At 37.3% G+C, this 20031-nt stretch overlaps 1 protein-coding gene across 1 annotated transcript; it reads left to right on the top strand.

Moving 5' to 3' along the window:
• Positions 1 to 2915: 2915 nt before the first annotated feature.
• On the top strand, positions 2916 to 4472 carry LOC149179674 (pentatricopeptide repeat-containing protein At2g03880, mitochondrial-like). Its single transcript, XM_089413620.1, has 6 exons — positions 2916 to 3062; positions 3149 to 3234; positions 3477 to 3600; positions 3768 to 3868; positions 4026 to 4179; positions 4332 to 4472. Exons 1-6 carry the CDS (start codon positions 2916 to 2918, stop codon positions 4470 to 4472), a joined length of 753 nt encoding a protein of 250 aa, XP_089269746.1.
• Positions 4473 to 20031: the final 15559 nt, after the last annotated feature.

Here is a 20031-nt window from a genome sequence, read left to right as displayed (position 1 = left end):
GGATCACGACTCTTATTGTGCTCTATAAGCCGAGCAAGCCCAAAATCTCCTAGCCTTGCATTACATTCTTAGTAACAGATAGAACCAACATGCCAATAATATTGTAAATTTCTGATGACATACAGGAACCTGGGAAATATTTTTGTGATCACTGTTCCTGCAATCTTTAAAATTCCTCTGAAGACCAGTGATCGCAAAACAAATGGGACAACATTTCCTCACCAGCATAATTTCCATTGTGTACAGGATTTATACCCACAAAATGGAATGTATACCATTATTTACATGTGAAATTGGAAGGGAAGTTAATCCTGAACAAATTTTACTTATAGGAAGAATATTTTTTTCCAGTCGAATCCTTTTCCTCCAAGCCAGAACAATCTTTTCACAGACCTCAGAAATTTTGTGCATCATGGAAATTTTTCAAGTAATAATTTGCTGCGAAAAAAATGCAAATATGGTCTTAGCTATGAATAATTTTCAGTGTCACTCAAGTTGTAATGGGAAGAAGCACAATCCAGTAGGCAGAGTCTCTGTAGTTTTTGACATCATCTTCCGAAGCACATGTGAATAATATTTTTAGGATCAGACGTATTAAAATCTAATGTGCTTTGCTTGTAGGTGGCATTCAAATCATCCAATAAAATTCTAAGTTCAATAATTTGTGCATGAAATTGCATAGCTAATTCCTAAGAAGTTAAAGGTGTCCACTGCTGTTGGTGTGGTACATACTCAAAATATGCATGCATGCAGATAGGTTTTGTTTTTATTTTTGTTATACTGTCCTGTTAGAAATGCAACTGAATGTCATTACAAACCTTTTTTCAGAAATTCAACCATTTTTTTCATACATAAAATCAAATTTTATTTGTCAAAATGGGAAACGGATCTGTTAAAAAAATTTGCATAGCACACATATCTGAGAGTCATTGATTATGGAGACTTTACATCTCTCTTTGGAATCATCAAATGAAGGTGGAATTAGTTGCCCTTAATAACTCAACAGGTGAGACTGTATTGAACATCCATGCAGTAATATCATCAAGCTTTGAGAAACTAGCTTCTTAATGCAATTGGTGACCCAGTTTCTTGTAATACATGCACTTTTGTATTCCAAAGAAAGCAAGAAGAGATGGAAAATTAGGGGAATGGAAAATGAACTAACTAAACTCTGAAAGATTATCAATCACATTCAAGAATAGTCCTTGATGCTCGTAGAGGAATTGGAAACCTAGCTCTGATCACAATCAAAGACAAACTCCTGAAGACTCAGAAGAAGGTTAGAATGAAATGGCATGCTAGGCTTGCATCGAGGAACATGAGGAATTGGAGCTTCTCCAATCAAAATCTACAATACATGCATCATTGTCGGTCTAGCTCCAGGAACCGGATGTGAACATAGAATTCCAACAAACAACATTCTTCTCATTTCGTTCTCATCAAAATTTCCTTTCAATCTTAAGTCTGAGGCCTCAAGAAGCTTCCCATCTCTATGCAAACCCCAAACCCAATCAACCAAATTACTCTGTCTAGGTCGCGTGTCTGCCTCAATAGCTCTTCTTCCACAAGAAACTTCTAAAGCAACTGCCTTAGAGCTGAAGACGTATGTTTTGTCTAAGTCCTTTCTCGAAAATAAATACTTAGGAGCAAGGTACCCCATTGTTCCCACTGTTAAAGTTGCATCAGGGCTCTTATTGTTCTCTATAAGCCGAGCAAGCCCAAAATATCCTAGCATTGAAAGTTCCATCTAACATTATATTACTAGACTTAACATCTCTGTGAACCACCTGTTGCTCCCATATGCCATGTAAATATGTCAATGTAGATGCAACCCCCATCACTATCTTGCATCTATTTTCCCGTGACAGCACCGGTCCTCCACCTTCTTGAAAAATGATCTTATCCAAACTACTATTCGACATGTAATCATAGACCAAAAGAATCTCTCCTTTCTCATGACACCATCCTTGCAGATGGAATAGGTTTCGATGACTAAGGCGTCCTATAACTGAGAGCTCTGCAAGAAATTCATATTTCCCTTTATTGTTGCAGGTAGATCTCTTCACTGCCACCAAAGCTCCATCATTAGGCAGAATCCCTTTATAAATTGTCCCAAATGCACAATGACCTGCAACTCTAGCCGTGTTGAATCCTTTGGTAGCATTGTTGAGCTCTTTGTTGTGGAAAGGGTTTACCTCACCCCCTGCTGCTTGCAATCAACGAGGCGAAATCGAAACTGTTCCTAATGACGCGAAGTTGAAATTATTCGGGAGAAATGGAAGATCCCCTGTGAGCCTCAGTTGCCTGTGATCGAAGACGCAAAGTCAAAATCGTTTGGGAGTGATGGTTAGGGTTTAACAACTCCTTTCCAAACTACCTTTGCAGGATCCAACGACTAAACGTCTTCCAATCGTCTAACATATAATCTAACGGGGCATGGTTATGACAGATGGACAAGAGGGGACCAGTTGTTTCCGTGTGTTGGTATATATTAAAAGATTGTGTATCAACAACACAGCAGTGACAAAAAGGAATGGCATCCATTAGCTCCCCAAACTTCAACTTCAGCCTACAAAAATTATTACGAATGGTGTCATTAAAACCTAGCACAATTACTGCTAACCTCATTCTTCACAGCACCCCAAAACGCTCTGTATGTTGGGTTGATTGAAAAGAAGCGCTTAGGTTTTTAGATGTTACTAACCAACAACACGGATTCTTCTAGACTCTTCTACATATGCTTCATTCTTGAATGTATGGGTTGCAACCAAAAAAAATAGAAACGCCAAAACGTAAATCAGTTCATACGCACATGATTGAAATGGGGAATTTTCTAGACAAATTCTTAGAGAATGCGCTTGTTAACATGTATGTGAAATTAGAGAGCCTGGCGACTTAGCAGAGTTTTCAGCCAGATGCCGAAGCGCGATTGTGCCTCCTGGACAGTGGCAATTACAGCTGACGCCAGACATGGGAATGCCGAGGAAGAATTGGCACTATTGTACCACATGCAAGGGGTAGGATTTGAACCCAATAAATGTACCTTTGCAAGTGCTCTCCCGGTGTGCCTCTTTGAGTGCTCTTGAACTGGGCAAGGAGATACATTAAGATGTAATTAGTTGTGGGTTCATGTCAGATGTCTGTGCAGGGGATTCCCTTGTTGACATTTATGCAAAATGTGGAAATAGAGAGTTTGCACGCGATCTTTTTGATAAAAGGCCTCAATGAGATGCGGTCTCTTGGGATACATTAATTGGAGATTATTTACACACTGGGTTTGTCACTAAGGCACTGAAGGTGTCTGAGAAAATGCCTGAACGAGATGTGTTGTCGTGGAATAAGATGATGGCAGGATATGCCCATAATAGATGTTTTGACGAACCCCCGAGGCTGTTTCACATGATAACCCAGGTGAAACTGGGTTTTTTGGATTTGCATGCTTGCAGGAAATCTGCAAAATGGGCTTGTTGAAGAAGCCGTGGAACTCTTGAAAATGCTGAACGAAATTTGGTTCCGCCGAATAAGAAGATTGTTGGATATGCACAGAATGGGCATCGCGAGAAAGCGCTGAAGCTCTTTCAACAGATGAAATTGGCGACTGTAAGTCTAGTGCACAAAACTTTGTTCAGTGTTTTCCTGGCGTGTGCATTCCTAGCGGCTCTGGGATAGGGTGGGGAGTTCCATGCAGAAGTAGTTAGAGGTGGATTTCAGTATAATGTTTTTGTGGGATGTGCAGTTGTGGACATGTATGCCAACGTGAAGTATAGAGACTGCCCGCCATATGTTCGACAAAATGCGTCAACGAGATTTGGTGTTCTGGATATGCCATGAACGGTTGTGGCAACGAGGCCATTGATGTCACCTTTCTGTGATTCAGGTCTAGTGGATGATGGTCTGCAATACTTTGATTGCATGAGGTGCCATTATTGCTGCATCTTTAACCTTCTTGGGCATGCTAGGTGCCTGAAGTAGGCACACGAGTTCATCAACAAAATACCAATAAAACCTAATGATTTTGTGTTTAGGTGTTTGCTTGGTGCGTGTAAAAGCCAAAACAATACAGAGCTACATGACCATGTGGCAGAGCATCGTTTTAATCTGAACTCTAATGATGGCGTACCTTATGTACTCCTGTCATACATCTATGGTACAGCTAGCGGATGGGACCACCTTGGAAAGGTGTGGAAAGTCATTGAAAACAAGAAGATTAAAAGGGATCTTGGATGTAGTTGGATTGAGATCAGTAAACCAGTTCATACTTTTCATGTTGGAGACAAATCACACTAGAAGTACAGGAAATATATGCAATGTTAGATAAATTGTCTGGGCAGATGAAGGCTGCAGGTTATGTTGTGCTAAATGATTTGGAGGAGGAGCAAAAGGAAAACAATTTGTGGAACCAGAGGAAGAAGCTGGCCTTGGCCTTCGGGCTTGTCAACCACATGACAGGGAAGCTTTGTGTGGATCTTTAAGAATCTTCTTGTGTCTTGACTGCACTTCTGCCACCAACTTTATCTAAGATCGCTACACGAGAAATTACTTTCTAGAATGCTGACAGTTTCTATTCTTACAAAGATGGATGGTTATAGTGGAACTATTCCTGACTTGAAGGAAAATGAAACATAAAGATAAGTCCAGATAATCATTTTAAGTCATTTTCATTGATAGCCCTGCTTTTAGTTTCCAGGACTATTTATTGTTATCTGTTTCTGGCATTTGCTAATGCCTACTTCTGGTGGGGTTAGTAAATATTTTTGGCCTAGAGTGGAACATTAATCACCTGATGATATTCTGTGAAAATATATCATTTGGAGAATTCAACTTGCCAGGAGTAGGATTTTCTTCCAAGATCTCATAAATAGATTTCAATCATTGCCATCTTCTTTGCAAATCCCATATCGGCCAAAATGCTGGATGTGACTAAGTACAGGATCTGGATTGAATATGAGGGATAGATTGTGATAAAAATCCTACAATTGGAGCAAACGTATCAATAAAAGTAGAGAATCAAGGCATCTGCTATATTAGAAATTCAAAACCAAGTAAACGGATTTTTAAATTTTTTGATGAGGCAGCTAAAAGAAACCACAGCAGTTGGAGGAACGATATTTCTCTAGAATTAAAACCAGGTGTTTCTAAATTATTGACAATGATTGTAGACATCAGAATAGCTTTGGAATTGGGTAGTCACGAGCCTTGATATATGATTATATCACTTGGAACATATGGGACCAAAAGATACAGATTTGCAAAATGGAGCCTTGGGTTTCATTAAAAAAATTTGAATGCTTTGTAATCTAACGTGGTCCAGGACATACAATAAAATAGTGGACTTTCTTGCAAAATTAAGTAGTTATCTCGGAGCTAGGGATCTGGATGGTGACGACCAGATCCAGTACATTGGCATATAACTTTGAGGATCAAAGGCACTTAGAAGGTCTTCAAAAATTGTGCCTTGTGTGTCTCTACTGCATTTACAACTTACAATTTATGGTTCTCTTCTAGTTTTAAATGTGAGTATTAGATGAGGGAACTTGTTCCAGCAGATACAGGGGCTTTGGGCCTGTCATACAACTTCAAAGAGAGTTATGGCTACAGAAAAAGTTTGAATTGGAGTTATGGCTATAGCAAAAGACTTGATACGGATCAGTAAACACCGACCATCTTGGTAGAATCCTTTAAGCCTCTTAGAAAATTGCAGGAAGGCTGAAATAGTGTCACAAATATTCTTTTGACTACGGACATATTTGAGAAAGATTTGGTTGTAATGTACTGAATTTGCAATGCTGGTGTCTATGGTGGCAATCAACACTTGTAGAAAACTAAATAGAACTTGTCGTAATTAGAGTATTGTCTCTGTTAGGTGCAAAGCAGTCACCAGCCAGAGATCTCCAGAAAAATAATTATTTAACCCTATTTTTATGGTATTACCTTCATTATTGAATGGTTCTTTCTATTATAGTCGAGCTCCCAACAACCTGTATGCTTCATGTATCTGCATGTTACTGAGTTATTGCTGCAACCATTTACAACATATCCAGTTGGAGTGAGGAAACATCACTGTTGATGTCAAAGAGTAGATAGATTGAAAGAACGTACAAATCATGGAAGTTGATCATCCTTCTCATAGCTTCATTATAAATGCAAAGCTCATCGCTAGTCAGGTGCTGACAAAGAATTTCGTTAGCGACATTTGCTAGCCGTGACACTTTGATCTGCTTTCAACAATACCCACAGAGAGTGGATACACCATCGCTTATGCTAAAGACAAATGGATTGAAATGAAATACAAAACAAGGAAGCTTGATCGCCCTTCTCATAGCTTCATGGCAGATGAGAAGCTGATTGTTAATCAGACTCTGATAGAATCTTAGACAAGTAATGTCTAGCTTTACCACTATGACCGTTGTGAGTATTTAACCCCTATTTTAGGACTTTTATTAATAAGGTCAATATAATTCTTGGCTACAGTTTATATGCAGTTTTTCTTAGACAATTGGACAATTATTATTGACTAATTTTAAGCTTTTCTAAGCCATATGAGGTCAGAAGAGATCGCCTATTTCACTTCAAATGCCTAACTACGCATAGTAAATTTGCACAAAATCTGGGACCTGTACAAAGTTAAAACATACCTGGGGCTGATATTGGCACCTGGGAAACCGTGTCTGAAACCCTATGACAGACTATAAAACATTAACCCTTTACAAATCTAGTTCATCTACAATGGCTAGGCTAGGGTTGCATTACAATTGAGAAACCCATACTTTTTGAGCTTTTGATTTTGATGTTGTGCTGCAAAGATCAGGGCTCAAAAATAACTCTGTGAATATTAGGCACCGGCGTTCTGAGCATGCCTTGTGAGGTTTGCAATGGCCAACCATTGTGGTTCATAATTATGAGGTTTTGTTGGACTTGGCTCAAGTCTGGCTGGACCTGAACCTTTGGACCAGCTCAACCGGTATGGACCAAATTCTTTCTTAAAAGTAACGCAAGAAAGGGAAAAACCTAAAAAAGGTCAAGAAAGAACTTTAGAGCCTTCTAGGGTCGTCACTTCATGGCATGAACTTTGAAGCAGGTTTAACCTTACAGATGTTTAAATTTTCATTTTAAGTGTGGGCTCTAAGCTATGGATAACATAATTTTGTTATTGATACTTATCCATGTCTCCTTTTTGAATTACCATTTTGTTTATGTGTATGTATTTTCTGCGACTATTGAATTTCTAAACAAGAGAAAACTGCAAGAGGCTAGTCGCTGCCTTTGTTTTTAAAGCAAATTGTAGTCAGCAATGGGTTCTACAGAGTCGAAGAAAACTGTTTCAACTTACAAGTGGAGAAGAAAAGGGTGATGCATTGCATTCAGTGATTGCTGCAGGTTCATGCTCAAGCTCAACCACTAGGCTAGGATCAACCCAAATTGGCATCCACAATATACAATTAAAGAAATTTACCTCTTTCAAAAGATTCTCAGCTAAATTTTTTTATATTTTTTCATGAGGAAGTTGCATTATGCATTTCCTGTTATGGGCATGTATAATCCACGAAGCAACAGAACAATGTAGAAAAATGAATCATACTAATAAACAATGCAACCTTACTTCAACCTGGGATCAGTGATTAGACCAAAAGCGGATCGACATGCCATAGAGTAGAGCTCAAGTCATTCAAGAAATAGACAGAACTCGTAAAATCGGAATATGGTTAGAATGAAATGAAATGCTAGGCTTGCGCTGAGGAACATGAGGAAATGGAGATTCTCCACTCAAAATATGCATTAAATATTTAACTATTTTAAAAATACATTTACAATTCAACCTTTTATCTTTTAAATGTTTAGCTATTTTTACAATTTTAGTTATTATCAAACATGTTAATTAGGATCCCATAAGGAATGCTATTTTGTGTCCAATTTAATCCTGGAGTAGATTTTTTATCTTTTAAATATTTAACTATTTTAAAAATACATTTACAATTCAAAACTTACCCAGATGCTAAACCCGTCCGGCAACATTTGCGTCAGATCCACCCGCGAAAAGCTGTTGCTATTAAAGCAGAAGTTGAAAAATTACTCAAAGCAGGTTTCATTTATCCAATTCCATTAACGGATTGGGTATCGAATATTGTTCCTGTTAACAAAAAGCAAGGAACAATAAGAATATGTATCGACTATAGGGACATTAATCGAGCCTGTCCAAAAGACAATTACCCAAATCCCTATATCGATCAAATCATCAGTTGGATCAGATAGTTAGCGAGGCTCATTCATGAGCTCCCAAGCAAATATCGTTTGATCGTCCTTGTAGGCCACATTAGTGATCTTGTTAACTATGGTTAGAATGGTCTGCCATCAAAAGACAATAACAATGGTTTCAAAAACTTTAATGGCAGTGTCATCCAATATCCAAATACAGCAAGCTGATCATTATCTACCTTGATATGGTTTTTGAAGTAGGTTTTCAGTGTAGTGTCTCAAAAGAAGGCATCCTCAGAGTTTAAAGTAAGGCCTGCATCTCGACCCCATTTGAAATATTGTGATTTGCCTCCATATGCTTCCCAATTGTTGGATAAACTTAAAATAAGGCGAATTTTATTATTTCTGGCTTCACTGATAACAAAATCTAAAGCCTGCAATCAACAATTCATATCCTGTGAATTAGCCACCCAAATGTTTGGTTTTCTTATCAACCAATGTGAAGGTTATTTACTTGATTGTCCCTAGCATTATAAACTTCAAATAGATATGATTATATATTTTAAATAGATATAATTCACAGCCACCTAAATGTTTGGTTTTTTTATCAACGAAGGTTATTTACTTGATTTTCCATAGGATTATAAACTTTAAATAGATATGATTATAAATTTTAAATAGCCTCGATGTATTGTTAAAGCATTTCTGATGGTAAAGCCACCGGTTCAAACTTAGTGGTAGTATTACTTAATCTAAAAAATGAAATAAGTTATCTCTGCCATGAAAACGTGTTCAACTTAAACACTAGGGGATTTTACTTGCCTTGAAAACTTTCTCATCATAAACACCAGGGGATCTTTGCAGGGCTTTCCATCCACCATCGTTGAGAGCCCATGTTCGGCTTACTGTGAGTCCAACAGAGACTACCTATTGTAGAAATTCTGAAACTTTGGATTTGGAGGAAGTATCCATTGCAAATACCATGAGCCAATATGTGTTGAATCCATTCACATAAAATACTGAGCCATTGAGCATGAACTAATTTCCTTTCGTAACGAATACTGTTATTTGCATTTGCTCGCTGTATATAATTTCTACAGCGGAGATTTCCCAGTTTCCCCAATGGAGCTCTTTCTTTGAAATTGGGGTTTCTTCCCCAAGAGGGTCAATCTACCTGAACAGGTTACCTTGGCTGGAGGATAGGTATTTTAATACCTCACTTAGGATAGGTATTTTAATACCTCACTTACCCTCAGACCAGTGTATTGGCACTATGAACATGGTTCATTTACTCCCTTTACTTTAGCTTATCAGTCACAGTGTCTCTGTTGATTATGGGTTGAATAACATTACCATTTCAATCCTGTTAGATAGGTAATATGATCTTTTTAAGTAATAGGACGAATACAACTCTGAAAAAATGAATCTTAGAACAGCTTCCTGGAGTTCTGAGTCTTGCAGCAAAGGGCATTTTATAATGTCAACATCAGCAGACCAAAAAATTACTTTCTAGAATGCTGACAGTTTCTATTCTTACAAAGATGGATGGTCATAGTGGAACTATTCCTGACTTGAAGGAAAATGAAACATAAACATAAGTCCAGATAATCATTTTAAGTCATGTTCATTGATAGCACTTCTTTTAGTTGCCAGGACTATTTATTGTTATCTCTTTCTGGCATCTGCTAATGCCTACTTCTGGTGGGGTTAGTAAATATTTTTGGCCTGGAGTGGAACATTAATCACCAGATGATATTCTGTGCAAATATATCATTTGGAGAATTCAACTTGCTAGGAGTAGGATTTTCTTCCAATATCTCATAAATAGATTTCAATCATTGCCATCTTCTTTGCAAATCCCATATCGGCCAAAATGCTGGATGTGACTAAGTACAGGATCTGGATTGAATATGAGGGGTAGATTGTGATAAAAATGCTGCAACTGGAGCAAACATATCAATAAAAGTAGAGAATCAAGGCATCTGCTATATTAGAAATTCAAAAAGAAGTAAACGGATTTTTAAATTTTGTGATGAAGCAGCTAAAAGAAACCACAGCAGTTGGAGGAACGATATTTCTCTAGAATTAAAACTAGGTGTTGCTAAATTATTGACAATGATTGTAGACATCAGAATAGCTTTGGAATTGGGTAGTCACGAGCCTTGATATATGATTATATCACTTGGAACATATGGGACCAAAAGATACGGATTTGCAAAATGGAGCCTTGGGTTTCATTAAAAGAAATTGAATGCTTTGTAATCTAACGTGGTCCAGGACATACAATAAAATAGTGGACTTGCTTGCAAAATTAAGTAGTTATCTTGGAGCTAGGGATCTGGATGGTGACGACCAGATCCAGTACATTGGCATATAACTTTGAGGATCGAAGGCACTTAGAAGGTCTTCAAAAATTGTGCCTTGTGTGTCTCTGCTGCATTTACAACTTACAATTTATGGTTCTCTTCTAGTTTTAAATGTGAGTATTAGATGAGGGAACTTGTTCCAGCAGATACAGGGGCTTTGGGCCTGTCATATAACTTCAAAGAGAGTTATGGCTACAACAAAAGTTTGAAGTGGAGTTATGGCTATAGCAAAAGACTTGATACGGATCAGTAAACACCGACCATCTTGGTAGAATCCTTTAAGCCTCTTAGAAAATTGCAGGAAGGCTGAAATAGTGTCACAAATATTCTTTTGACTACGGACATATTTGAGAAAGATTTGGTTGTAATGTACTGAATTTGCAATGCTGGTGTCTATGGTGGCAATCAACACTTGTAGACAACTAAATAGAACTTGCCGTAATTAGAGTATTGTCTCTGTTAGGTGCAAAGCAGTCACCAGCCAGAGATCTCCAGAAAAATAATTATTTAACCCTATTGTTATGGTATTACCTTCATTATTGAATGGTTCTTTCTATTATAGTCGAGCTCCCAACAACCTGTATGCTTCATGTATCTGCATGTTACTGACTTATTGCTGCAACCATTTACAACATATCCAGTTGGAGTGAGGAAACATCACTATTGATGTCAAAGAGTAGATAGATTGAAAGAACGTACAAATAATGGAAGTTGATCATCCTTCTCATAGCTTCATTATAAATGCAAAGCTCATCGCTAGTCAGGTGCTGACAAAGAATTTCGTTAGCGACATTTGCTAGCCGTGACACTTTGAACTACTTTCAACAATACCCACAGAGAGTGGATACACCATCGCTTATGCTAAAGACAAATGGATTGAAATGAAATACAAAACAAGGAAGCTTGATCACCCTTCTCATAGCTTCATGGCAGATGAGAAGCTGATTGTTAATCAGACTCTAATAGAATCTTAGACAAGTAATGTCTAGCTTTACCACTATGACCGTTGTGAGTATTTAACCCCTATTTTAGGACTTTTATTAATAAGGTCAATATAATTCTTGGCTACAGTTTATATGCAGTTTTTCTTAGACAATTGGACAATTATTATTGACTAATTTTAGGCTTTTCTAAGCCATATGAGGTCAGAAGAGATCGCCTATTTCACTTCAAATGCCTAACTACGCATAGTAAATTTGCACAAAATCTGGGACCTGTACAAAGTTAAAACATACCTGGGGCTGATATTGGCACCTGGGAAACCGTGTCTGAAACCCTATGACAGACTATAAAACACTAACCCTTTACAAATCTGGTTCCTCTACAATGGCTAGGCTAGGGTTGCATTACAATTGAGAAACCCATACTTTTTGAGCTTTTGATTTTGATTTTGTGCTGCAAAGATCAGGGCTCAAAAATAACTCTGTGAATATTAGGCACCAGTGTTCTGAGCATGCCTTGTGAGGTTTGCAATGGCCAGCCACTGTGGTTCATAATTACGAGGTTTTTTTGGACTTGGCTCAAGTTTGGCTGGACTTGAACCTTTGGACCAGCTCAACCGGTATGGACCAAATTCTTTCCTAAAAGTAACGCAAGAATGGGAAAAACCTGAAAAAGGTCAAGAAAGAACTTTAGAGCCTTCTAGGGTCGTCACTTCATGGCATGAACTTTGAAGCAGGTTTAACCTTACAGATGTATAAATTTTCATTTTAAGTGTGGGCTCTAAGCTATGGATAACGTAATTTTGTTATTGATACTTATCCATGTCTCCGTTTTGAATTACCATTTTGTTTATGTGTATGTATTTTCTACGACTATTGAATTTCTAAACAAGAGAAAACTGCAAGAGGCTAGTCGTTGCCTTTGTTTTTAAAGCAAATTGTAGTCAGCAATGGGTTCTACGGAGTCGAAGAAAACTGTTTCAACTTACAAGTGGAGAAGAAAAGGGTGATGCATTGCATTCAGTGATTGCTGCAGGTTCATGCTCAAGCTCAACCACTAGCCTAGGATCAACCCAAATTGGCATCCACAATATACAATTAAAGAAATTTACCTCTTTCAAAAGATTCTCAGCTAAATTTTTTTATATTTTTTCATGAGGAATTTGCATTATGCATTCCCTGTTATGGGCATGTATAATCCACGAAGCAACAGAACAATGTAGAAAAATGAATCATACTAATAAACAATGCAACCTTACTTCAACCTGGGATCAGTGATTAGACCAAAAGCGGATCGACATGCCATAGCGTAGAGCTCAAGTCATTCAAGAAATAGACAGAACTCGTAAACTCAGAATATGGTTAGAATGAAATGACATGCTAGGCTTGCGCTGAGGAACATGAGGAAATGGAGATTCTCCACTCAAAATATGCAGTACCTGCATCATTGTCGATCTAGCTCCAGGATTGGGATGTGAACAGAGAAGTCCAACCAGCGGCATTCTTCTCATTTCCTTCTCATCAAAATGAATTGACTGAACTCTAAAAGATTATCAATCACATTCAAGTATAGTCCTTGATGCTCATGGACAAACTGGAAACCTGGCTCTGATCACAATCAGAGACAACCTCTTGAAGACTCAGAAGAAGGTTAGAATGAAATGACTTGTTAGGCTTGCCCCGAGGAACATGAGGAACTGGAGCTTCTCCACTCAAAATCTGCAATACCTACATCATTGTCGGTCCAATAACATTCTTCTCATTTCGTTCTCATCAAAGTTTCCTCTCAATATTAAGTTTGAGGCCTCAAGAAGCTTCCCATCTCTATGCAAACCCCAAACCCAATCAACCAAATTGCTCTGTCCAGGTCGCGTATCCACCTCAATAGCTCTTCTTCTGTAAGAAACTTCCAAAATGACTACCCCAAAGCTGAAGACATTCATTTTGTCAGAGGCCTTTCCCGTGAATAAATACTCAAGAGCAAGGTACCCCATCGTTCCTATTGTTAAAGTTGGATCAGGGCTCTTATTGTGCTCTATAAGCCGAGCAAGCCCAAGCAAGCCCAAAATCTCCTAGCCTTACATTACATTCTTAGTAACAGATAGAACCAACTTGCCAATAATATTGTAAATTTCTGATCACATATAGGAACCTGGGAAATATTTTTGTGATTACTGTTCCTGCAATCTTTAAAATTCCTCTGAAGACCAGTGATCGCAAAACAAATGGGACAACATTTCCTCACCAGCATAATTTCCATTGTGTACAGGATTTATACCCACAAAATGGAATGTATACCAAAAGGGTTTACCTCGCCCGCTGCTGCTTGCAATCGACGAGGCGAAATCGAAACTGTTCCCGATGACGCGAAGTTGAAACCATTCGGGAGAAATGGAAGATCCCCTGTGAGCCTCGGTTGCCTGCGATGGAAGACGCGAAGTCGAAATCGTTCGGGAGTGATGGTTAGGGTTTAACAACTCCTTTCCAAACCACCTTTGCAGGATCCAACAGCTAAACGCCTTTCAATCGTCTAACATATAATCTAACGGGGCATGGTTATGACAGATGGACAAGAGGGGAGTTGATTTCAGAGGGGAACGCCTTACGGCGTAACAAGGAAGGCAAGCTCACGTGGCTCTCTCGTTGTCTAGTTCTTCATCTTATGTGCTTCTCTCGGGAGGTTACATATGTTTACTCTGTGAAGCGTTCTATATATATTGTGTTTCAGTGCGGTGTATGTCTTGGTATGGTGGCTACATGTGGCGGTATTTCTTTTGATTTTGTAATTTTGTGTTCACTCCAAGAGCAGTCTCGAGAGGATTTGAAGAAAAGAGGCATACTATACTACAATGGGGCTTTCATTGCAACAAGTGCATTGGGGTTTCATTTGAAAAGGTGTGAATAAATCTGAGTTATGTTACAAACCCGCTTTGAGACCTTATTGGAAAGTAATCCATTTTGAATGGGTTGTGGTTCGTACAACTAAAAAGGATAAGTTAGTGTCTTTGAAAGTTTCTTTGTTTATGTGCACAGAAAGGTATGGCTAGTAAATTTCATATTCTTTAAACTAAATTCCTTATTTTGATGCGCAAAAGTATAGTTTTCTTATGTTAATTTCCTTGTGAAGTATTGCAAAGTTCATGTGCTTTAAAATATTACAGGGATATATGTCTTTTTGAAAATATTTGCTTAGTTTATGCACAGTAAAAGCTAAGTAGCTTTGTACATGTGAATCTTGCGTGTTATACGCTAAGTAGCTTTTCCATTTCCTTGGAATAAATTACACAAGATTCTTGCTAAGTATCCAAGATATCCTCTTGAGAAAAGATGCATGAGACATGTAAATTTCTTGAGGAGATATTATGAAAAGTGGCCTGGTTTTCTTTAAAAAGGAATATATGCTTAAATGCATTCTAATAATAGTTATTTTTTTAATTTTATTGTGAAATAAATAATTATTTCATGCATGATACAAATAACTAATGAGCTAGATTATCTTATAAGAATATAAGATTGCTTTTAGTTTATGGAAGGGAACATGTGTTTCTAGGCACATAGATAATAATTACTACCTTTCTTGAAGAAAACGTATGTTTTACATACATAAAAACAATAGTCATTAAGATAGTTTCTTTTTAGACAAAGAGTTCATAGTTGCATGTATAAAAAGAGTGGCTTTTATTATAGATCTCTTGAAACAGAAATATATTGTTTTCTTAAAAGATGCATATGAAAATTGTTTATACAAGAACAAGAATGCACGCTTGTTTCTTAAAAAAATATTGTGCATTGAAGTAAAGGTCATTGTGTTAAGAAAAACACATGTTGCATGCACAAAAGGGTAGCCATTGTGACATATAAAATATGTTTTGCGTGTAGATAGAGAAATTTATTATGTTAAATTTCTCGAAAAGAATAATCTCTTGAAAAGATTGTCTTGCTAGATGAATTGTGTCAATTTCTTGATTTCGGTGCATAAAAGGTTAAGTTAACCTTGTTATTGTTGTCTGGTTTTTATGCATAAAGATGGTTATCTATGGTAATTTCTTGAAAGGGAAGCATGAGAAACTTACATATAGGAAGATAGATAAATGAGGTTATATTAAATTCCTTTTGAGAAAGAAGTATGGAATTGTTTACATGAAAATAATACCTAATGATGGTAGAATTCTAGAGAAGGAAATATGTGTTGCATACATTAAAGAAGGGATATTATGATAAGCTCTTGCATGCACAAGAATAGTCATTGTGTTATAGAGATATGTTCTTTGTATGGATAGAAGAACTATTGAGCTATATTTCCTTAGAAATATTATATGTGATTACTTTTATGTTATCATAACTATTGTCTTAGTTTCTTGTGGAATAAGATGTATGTGCATGCAAGATTTGTGTTAGATTTTGTTGGAAAGAATATACATTCGCATGCAGGAAGTGACAACATGTTGTGTTAGATTTATTTACGTATTTGCATGCATCAAAAGTAACAACTAAAGGGCTAGTTATTTTGATAAAGTTTATGTAATTCGCATGTAAAAATATTATAACTAATGTGTTAGTTCTTTTAAAGGAATGTCTAGAAAGTTGTAGTGATTTATCTTGTAAGAATGTGTGCTTATGCGAGGGGAAATATTACATAATATGGCATTTTTATAAAAGTACATTGATGATTATATACTTATAATTAATGCATATGAAGTTTTGTTAAAGGAAGCATGTTGCAATATTTTATTGCCATTTCATGTATACCATGAATAGATGTTGAAGAATTTATATTAAAGATTGATTATTGGTTGATAAATACTTTATGTAATCATGATATCAATGTTTTTTTACAACAATATTCGCAGGAAAAGATGGTGACTTGAGAAAAGGATAGATTATGTTTAACATGGTGGCAGGAAAAAAATTAATGGTCCATGCATATGAGTGTGAGTTGCAGGATGCTTCACTAAAGGAATAATCGAGCCACTGGGATAAGAAGATTGAATATTTGTGGATACATGATATCATGATGATTGTAATAGTTTTTAGCCAGATATTCTATATTTAAATTATATTTTCTTGTAATATTTTATGAGAATGGTTAATGGATGGACTCTCTTATAAGCCATCGAGTGAGGGGTGAACACCTTCACGAGGGTTTACTAATAAAATCAAACGTTTGTTGGTTTTCACCCTACATGGTTTCTAGGGTATATTGGTGTTCCATGTTGTGATTGATTATTGTGTGAGTTTGTGATGGCCTGGTTGCAGGAAATAAGGATAACCTTCCAAATTTGGCAGCAATTTCCTCGATATCAGGCTCTCAACTTCTCTTTCCCCTTCTTTATGCGTATCAGTCATTAAACTGATAGCTTCATGGATTTTCCTCCGACCCTACAACCCTTGTTAATTGATAGAAATAGGGCTCTACTCCTATCAGAGCAGTAATTCTAAAAGAATTACCCCAAAACACTATCGGCGGCCTTAAGGAGGAATTTATACAATAAAACAGTATCGTCGGCTTTATGCCCTTCCCTTTCTCTTTTCCCCAATGCAATAGTCGACAATCGCTATCAGCGATCTCTTGGTTCACCCCAAGTTTGCGATGTGATCACCCCGCGGACCCGACGCCCTTTATGCTCCTTTCTATATTGATTTCGGGCCTGGAATATCGGCAGGTTCGTTATCGCGGCCTCTCCGATTTGTAATGTAATGGTCCTGCAGACCCGATGCCTCCTTTGTGCTCTTCTTTATAATGTTTCGGCTCCGGGATGTCGGAGCTCGCACATAGCAATTCTAAAGGCCATCTCGGACCCGACGCCCTTTTATGCTGCTCTTTATAATATTTCAGCTCCGGATGTCGGAGCTCGCTCTTAACAGTTCTAAAGGCTCCGATGCGATATTTGGTTCGGACCCGATATGGGAATCAACCAATCTAACAAGATTTCACGTCCGAAAAAATGTTCCACTTAAGGAAAATGTCATGAATCCTCTGTGTAAACAAAATTATCCACGGGGCTTTGTAAAATGACTTAGGGAGCCTGCGTACACCGAAATGGAAAGGAAATGACTATAAAGGCTTCAATCAAGCATCATGCGGGAAAATAAGGCAAATTCATCAACCTTCGATACACAGTAAAACAAGCTATCTGATGCCCACAGGAAAATTTTTCAATTAACAGAAAGCTATTAATTCAGATACATAGAGAGAAAAGTTTTCAAGAATAATGCTTCTGGTACCCGCTCCTCTCTGATGCGAGTCTCTTTGCCTCTTTATTTATAATAATGGATAGGCCTTCTCAGACCTTATCTATTACAAAAGCATGCTTTTCATAGGATGATTTAAAGCGTACGGCTTTATTATAGCTTATCCATCTGTGATATAATTAGCATGTTTTATTCTCAATTTTTATCCTATCTTGAACTAAAAAAAACATGGAAATTGCTGGCTAAAGGACCCCACTCCCTTGCCTGTAGATTTTTTTGGATTTTTGGAATATGTTTGAAGACTTTTTCCCTCTGAGTCACATGCTCCTGCATCAGACTCTTGAGGACAAAATTCTTCATGGGCTCCTATCCATGAGCTCGTCTACAGATTTGCCCAGTTTCTGTAGGATGTCTTCTGTAACCCAAGTAGCTTCAGCGATTGGCTGTCCCTTCCATTTTACCAAATACTGGAAGTACTCTCGTCCCCTTGTCTTCTTATGCACTTTCTTGTCCAGAATTCTTTCTGGCTATAAATTCTTTGTTGTGGGTAACTGTTTTACCCAGTTAATCTCTGGAGTCTCCTGATCCTGTGCTGTATCATCTGCAGTTTCATTCTCATACTTATACAAGTCTGCAACATTAAAAATTGGTGATATTCCCACATCAGGTGGTAATTCAATCTCATAAGCATTTGCAGAGAATTTCCTTAGTATTCTGCACGGTCCAATTTTCTTGGATTTTAACTTATTATACTCCCTCTTTGGAAATCTCTCCTTTCTGAGATGTGCTAAAACCAAATCCCCAACTTCAAAGTTCACCTCTCTTCTCCTCATATCTACTCTGGTTTTGTACTTGATGTTGCTATCCTGCAGCTGTTGTTTCACTTTTTCATGTATTGCCTACATTCTTGAAGCAAAGTCTTCACCCTCTGCACTTCTCATTTCTTCTTTTCCCAAATTCCTTAATTCAGGTATTCCTCTTGGATGCATTCCATAAACAATATGGAATGGGCTCTGTCCTGTGCTCCTGTTCGTTGAGTCGTTATATGCATACTCAACTTGTGCTAACACTTGATCCCATTGCTTTGGATGTTTTGCAGTAAGGCTCCTCAAAAGATTGCCTAAACTTCTGTTCACAACTTCAGTCTGTCCATCAGTTTGTGGATGATAGGGAGAACTGAAACTTAATTTAGTCCCCAATTTCTTCCATAGTGTTCTCCAGAAATGTCCAACGAATTTTGAATCCCTGTCTGAGACAATGCTTTTTGGAAACCCATGCAATCTTACAATCTCTTTAAAAAACAAATTAGCAATGTGAGAAGCATCACTAGTTTTATAACATGGAATAAAATGTGCCATTTCTGAAAATCTGTCCACTACAACAAAAATTGAATCATAACCTCTTTGAGTCTTTGGTAATCCCAACACAAAATCCATACTTACCATATCCCAAGACCTATCTGGAATTGGTAATGGGATATACAACCCTGTGTTTTGGCTCCTTCCTTTTGCATATTTGCAGACTTTACAATTTCTTACGTACTTCTCTACTTCAGATTTCATTTTCAGCCAGAAATAAAATCTGTTGAGTTGTTCAAAAGTATTCTCTACACCAAAATGTCCTGCAAGTCCTCCACTATGTTTCTCTTTGATTAAATTCTCTCTCATTGAACAATTTGGTATGCACATCTAATTTTTCTTAAATAACAGTCCATCTTGTAGGAAATAATCCAACCACTTGCTCCTATCCCTCAAAACAGGATTTTTGCAAGCCTCAAATGCCTCTTTAAAATCTGAATCGGTCTCATATAATTCCTTAAGGAAATCAAAACCCAACACTTGGATTTGACTTTATTGAAGCAATACATTTCTCCTACTTAAGGCATCTGCAACTTTGTTTGACTGCCCAGTTATATGCTTCAACACAAAATGGAAACCTTGAAGATATTCTACCCATTTAGCATGTTTCTGGCTGAGCTTTGGCTGCTACATTATAAACTGTAATGCATGGTTATCTGAATAAAGAATAAATTATTTTGACATTAAATAATGCCTCCATTTCTTTAATGACTGCACAACTGCGTAGAACTCCTTATCATAAGAAGAATACTTCTTTTTTGAATCACTTAGCTTTTCACTAAAATAAGCTATTGGTCTACCTTCTTGGCTTAAAACTCCTCCAATTGCTTCTCCGCGGGCATCACACTTTACTTGAAAAGGTTTGTTAAAATCAGGAAGGACCAAAACAGGCTTTTCAGTTATTTTCTTCTTTAACAACTGAAAATTTTTCTTTGCTTCACCAGTCCATTTAAATGGCTATTTATTCTTCCTTATGGTCTC

The sequence above is a fragment of the Pinus tabuliformis genome, chromosome 3_2, assembly GCF_031772625.1.
Source record: "Pinus tabuliformis cultivar Carrire ecotype Pingquan chromosome 3_2, CPIR1, whole genome shotgun sequence".
NCBI lineage: Eukaryota > Viridiplantae > Streptophyta > Pinopsida > Pinales > Pinaceae > Pinus > Pinus tabuliformis.
This window is presented reverse-complemented; position numbering and strand designations above follow the sequence as displayed.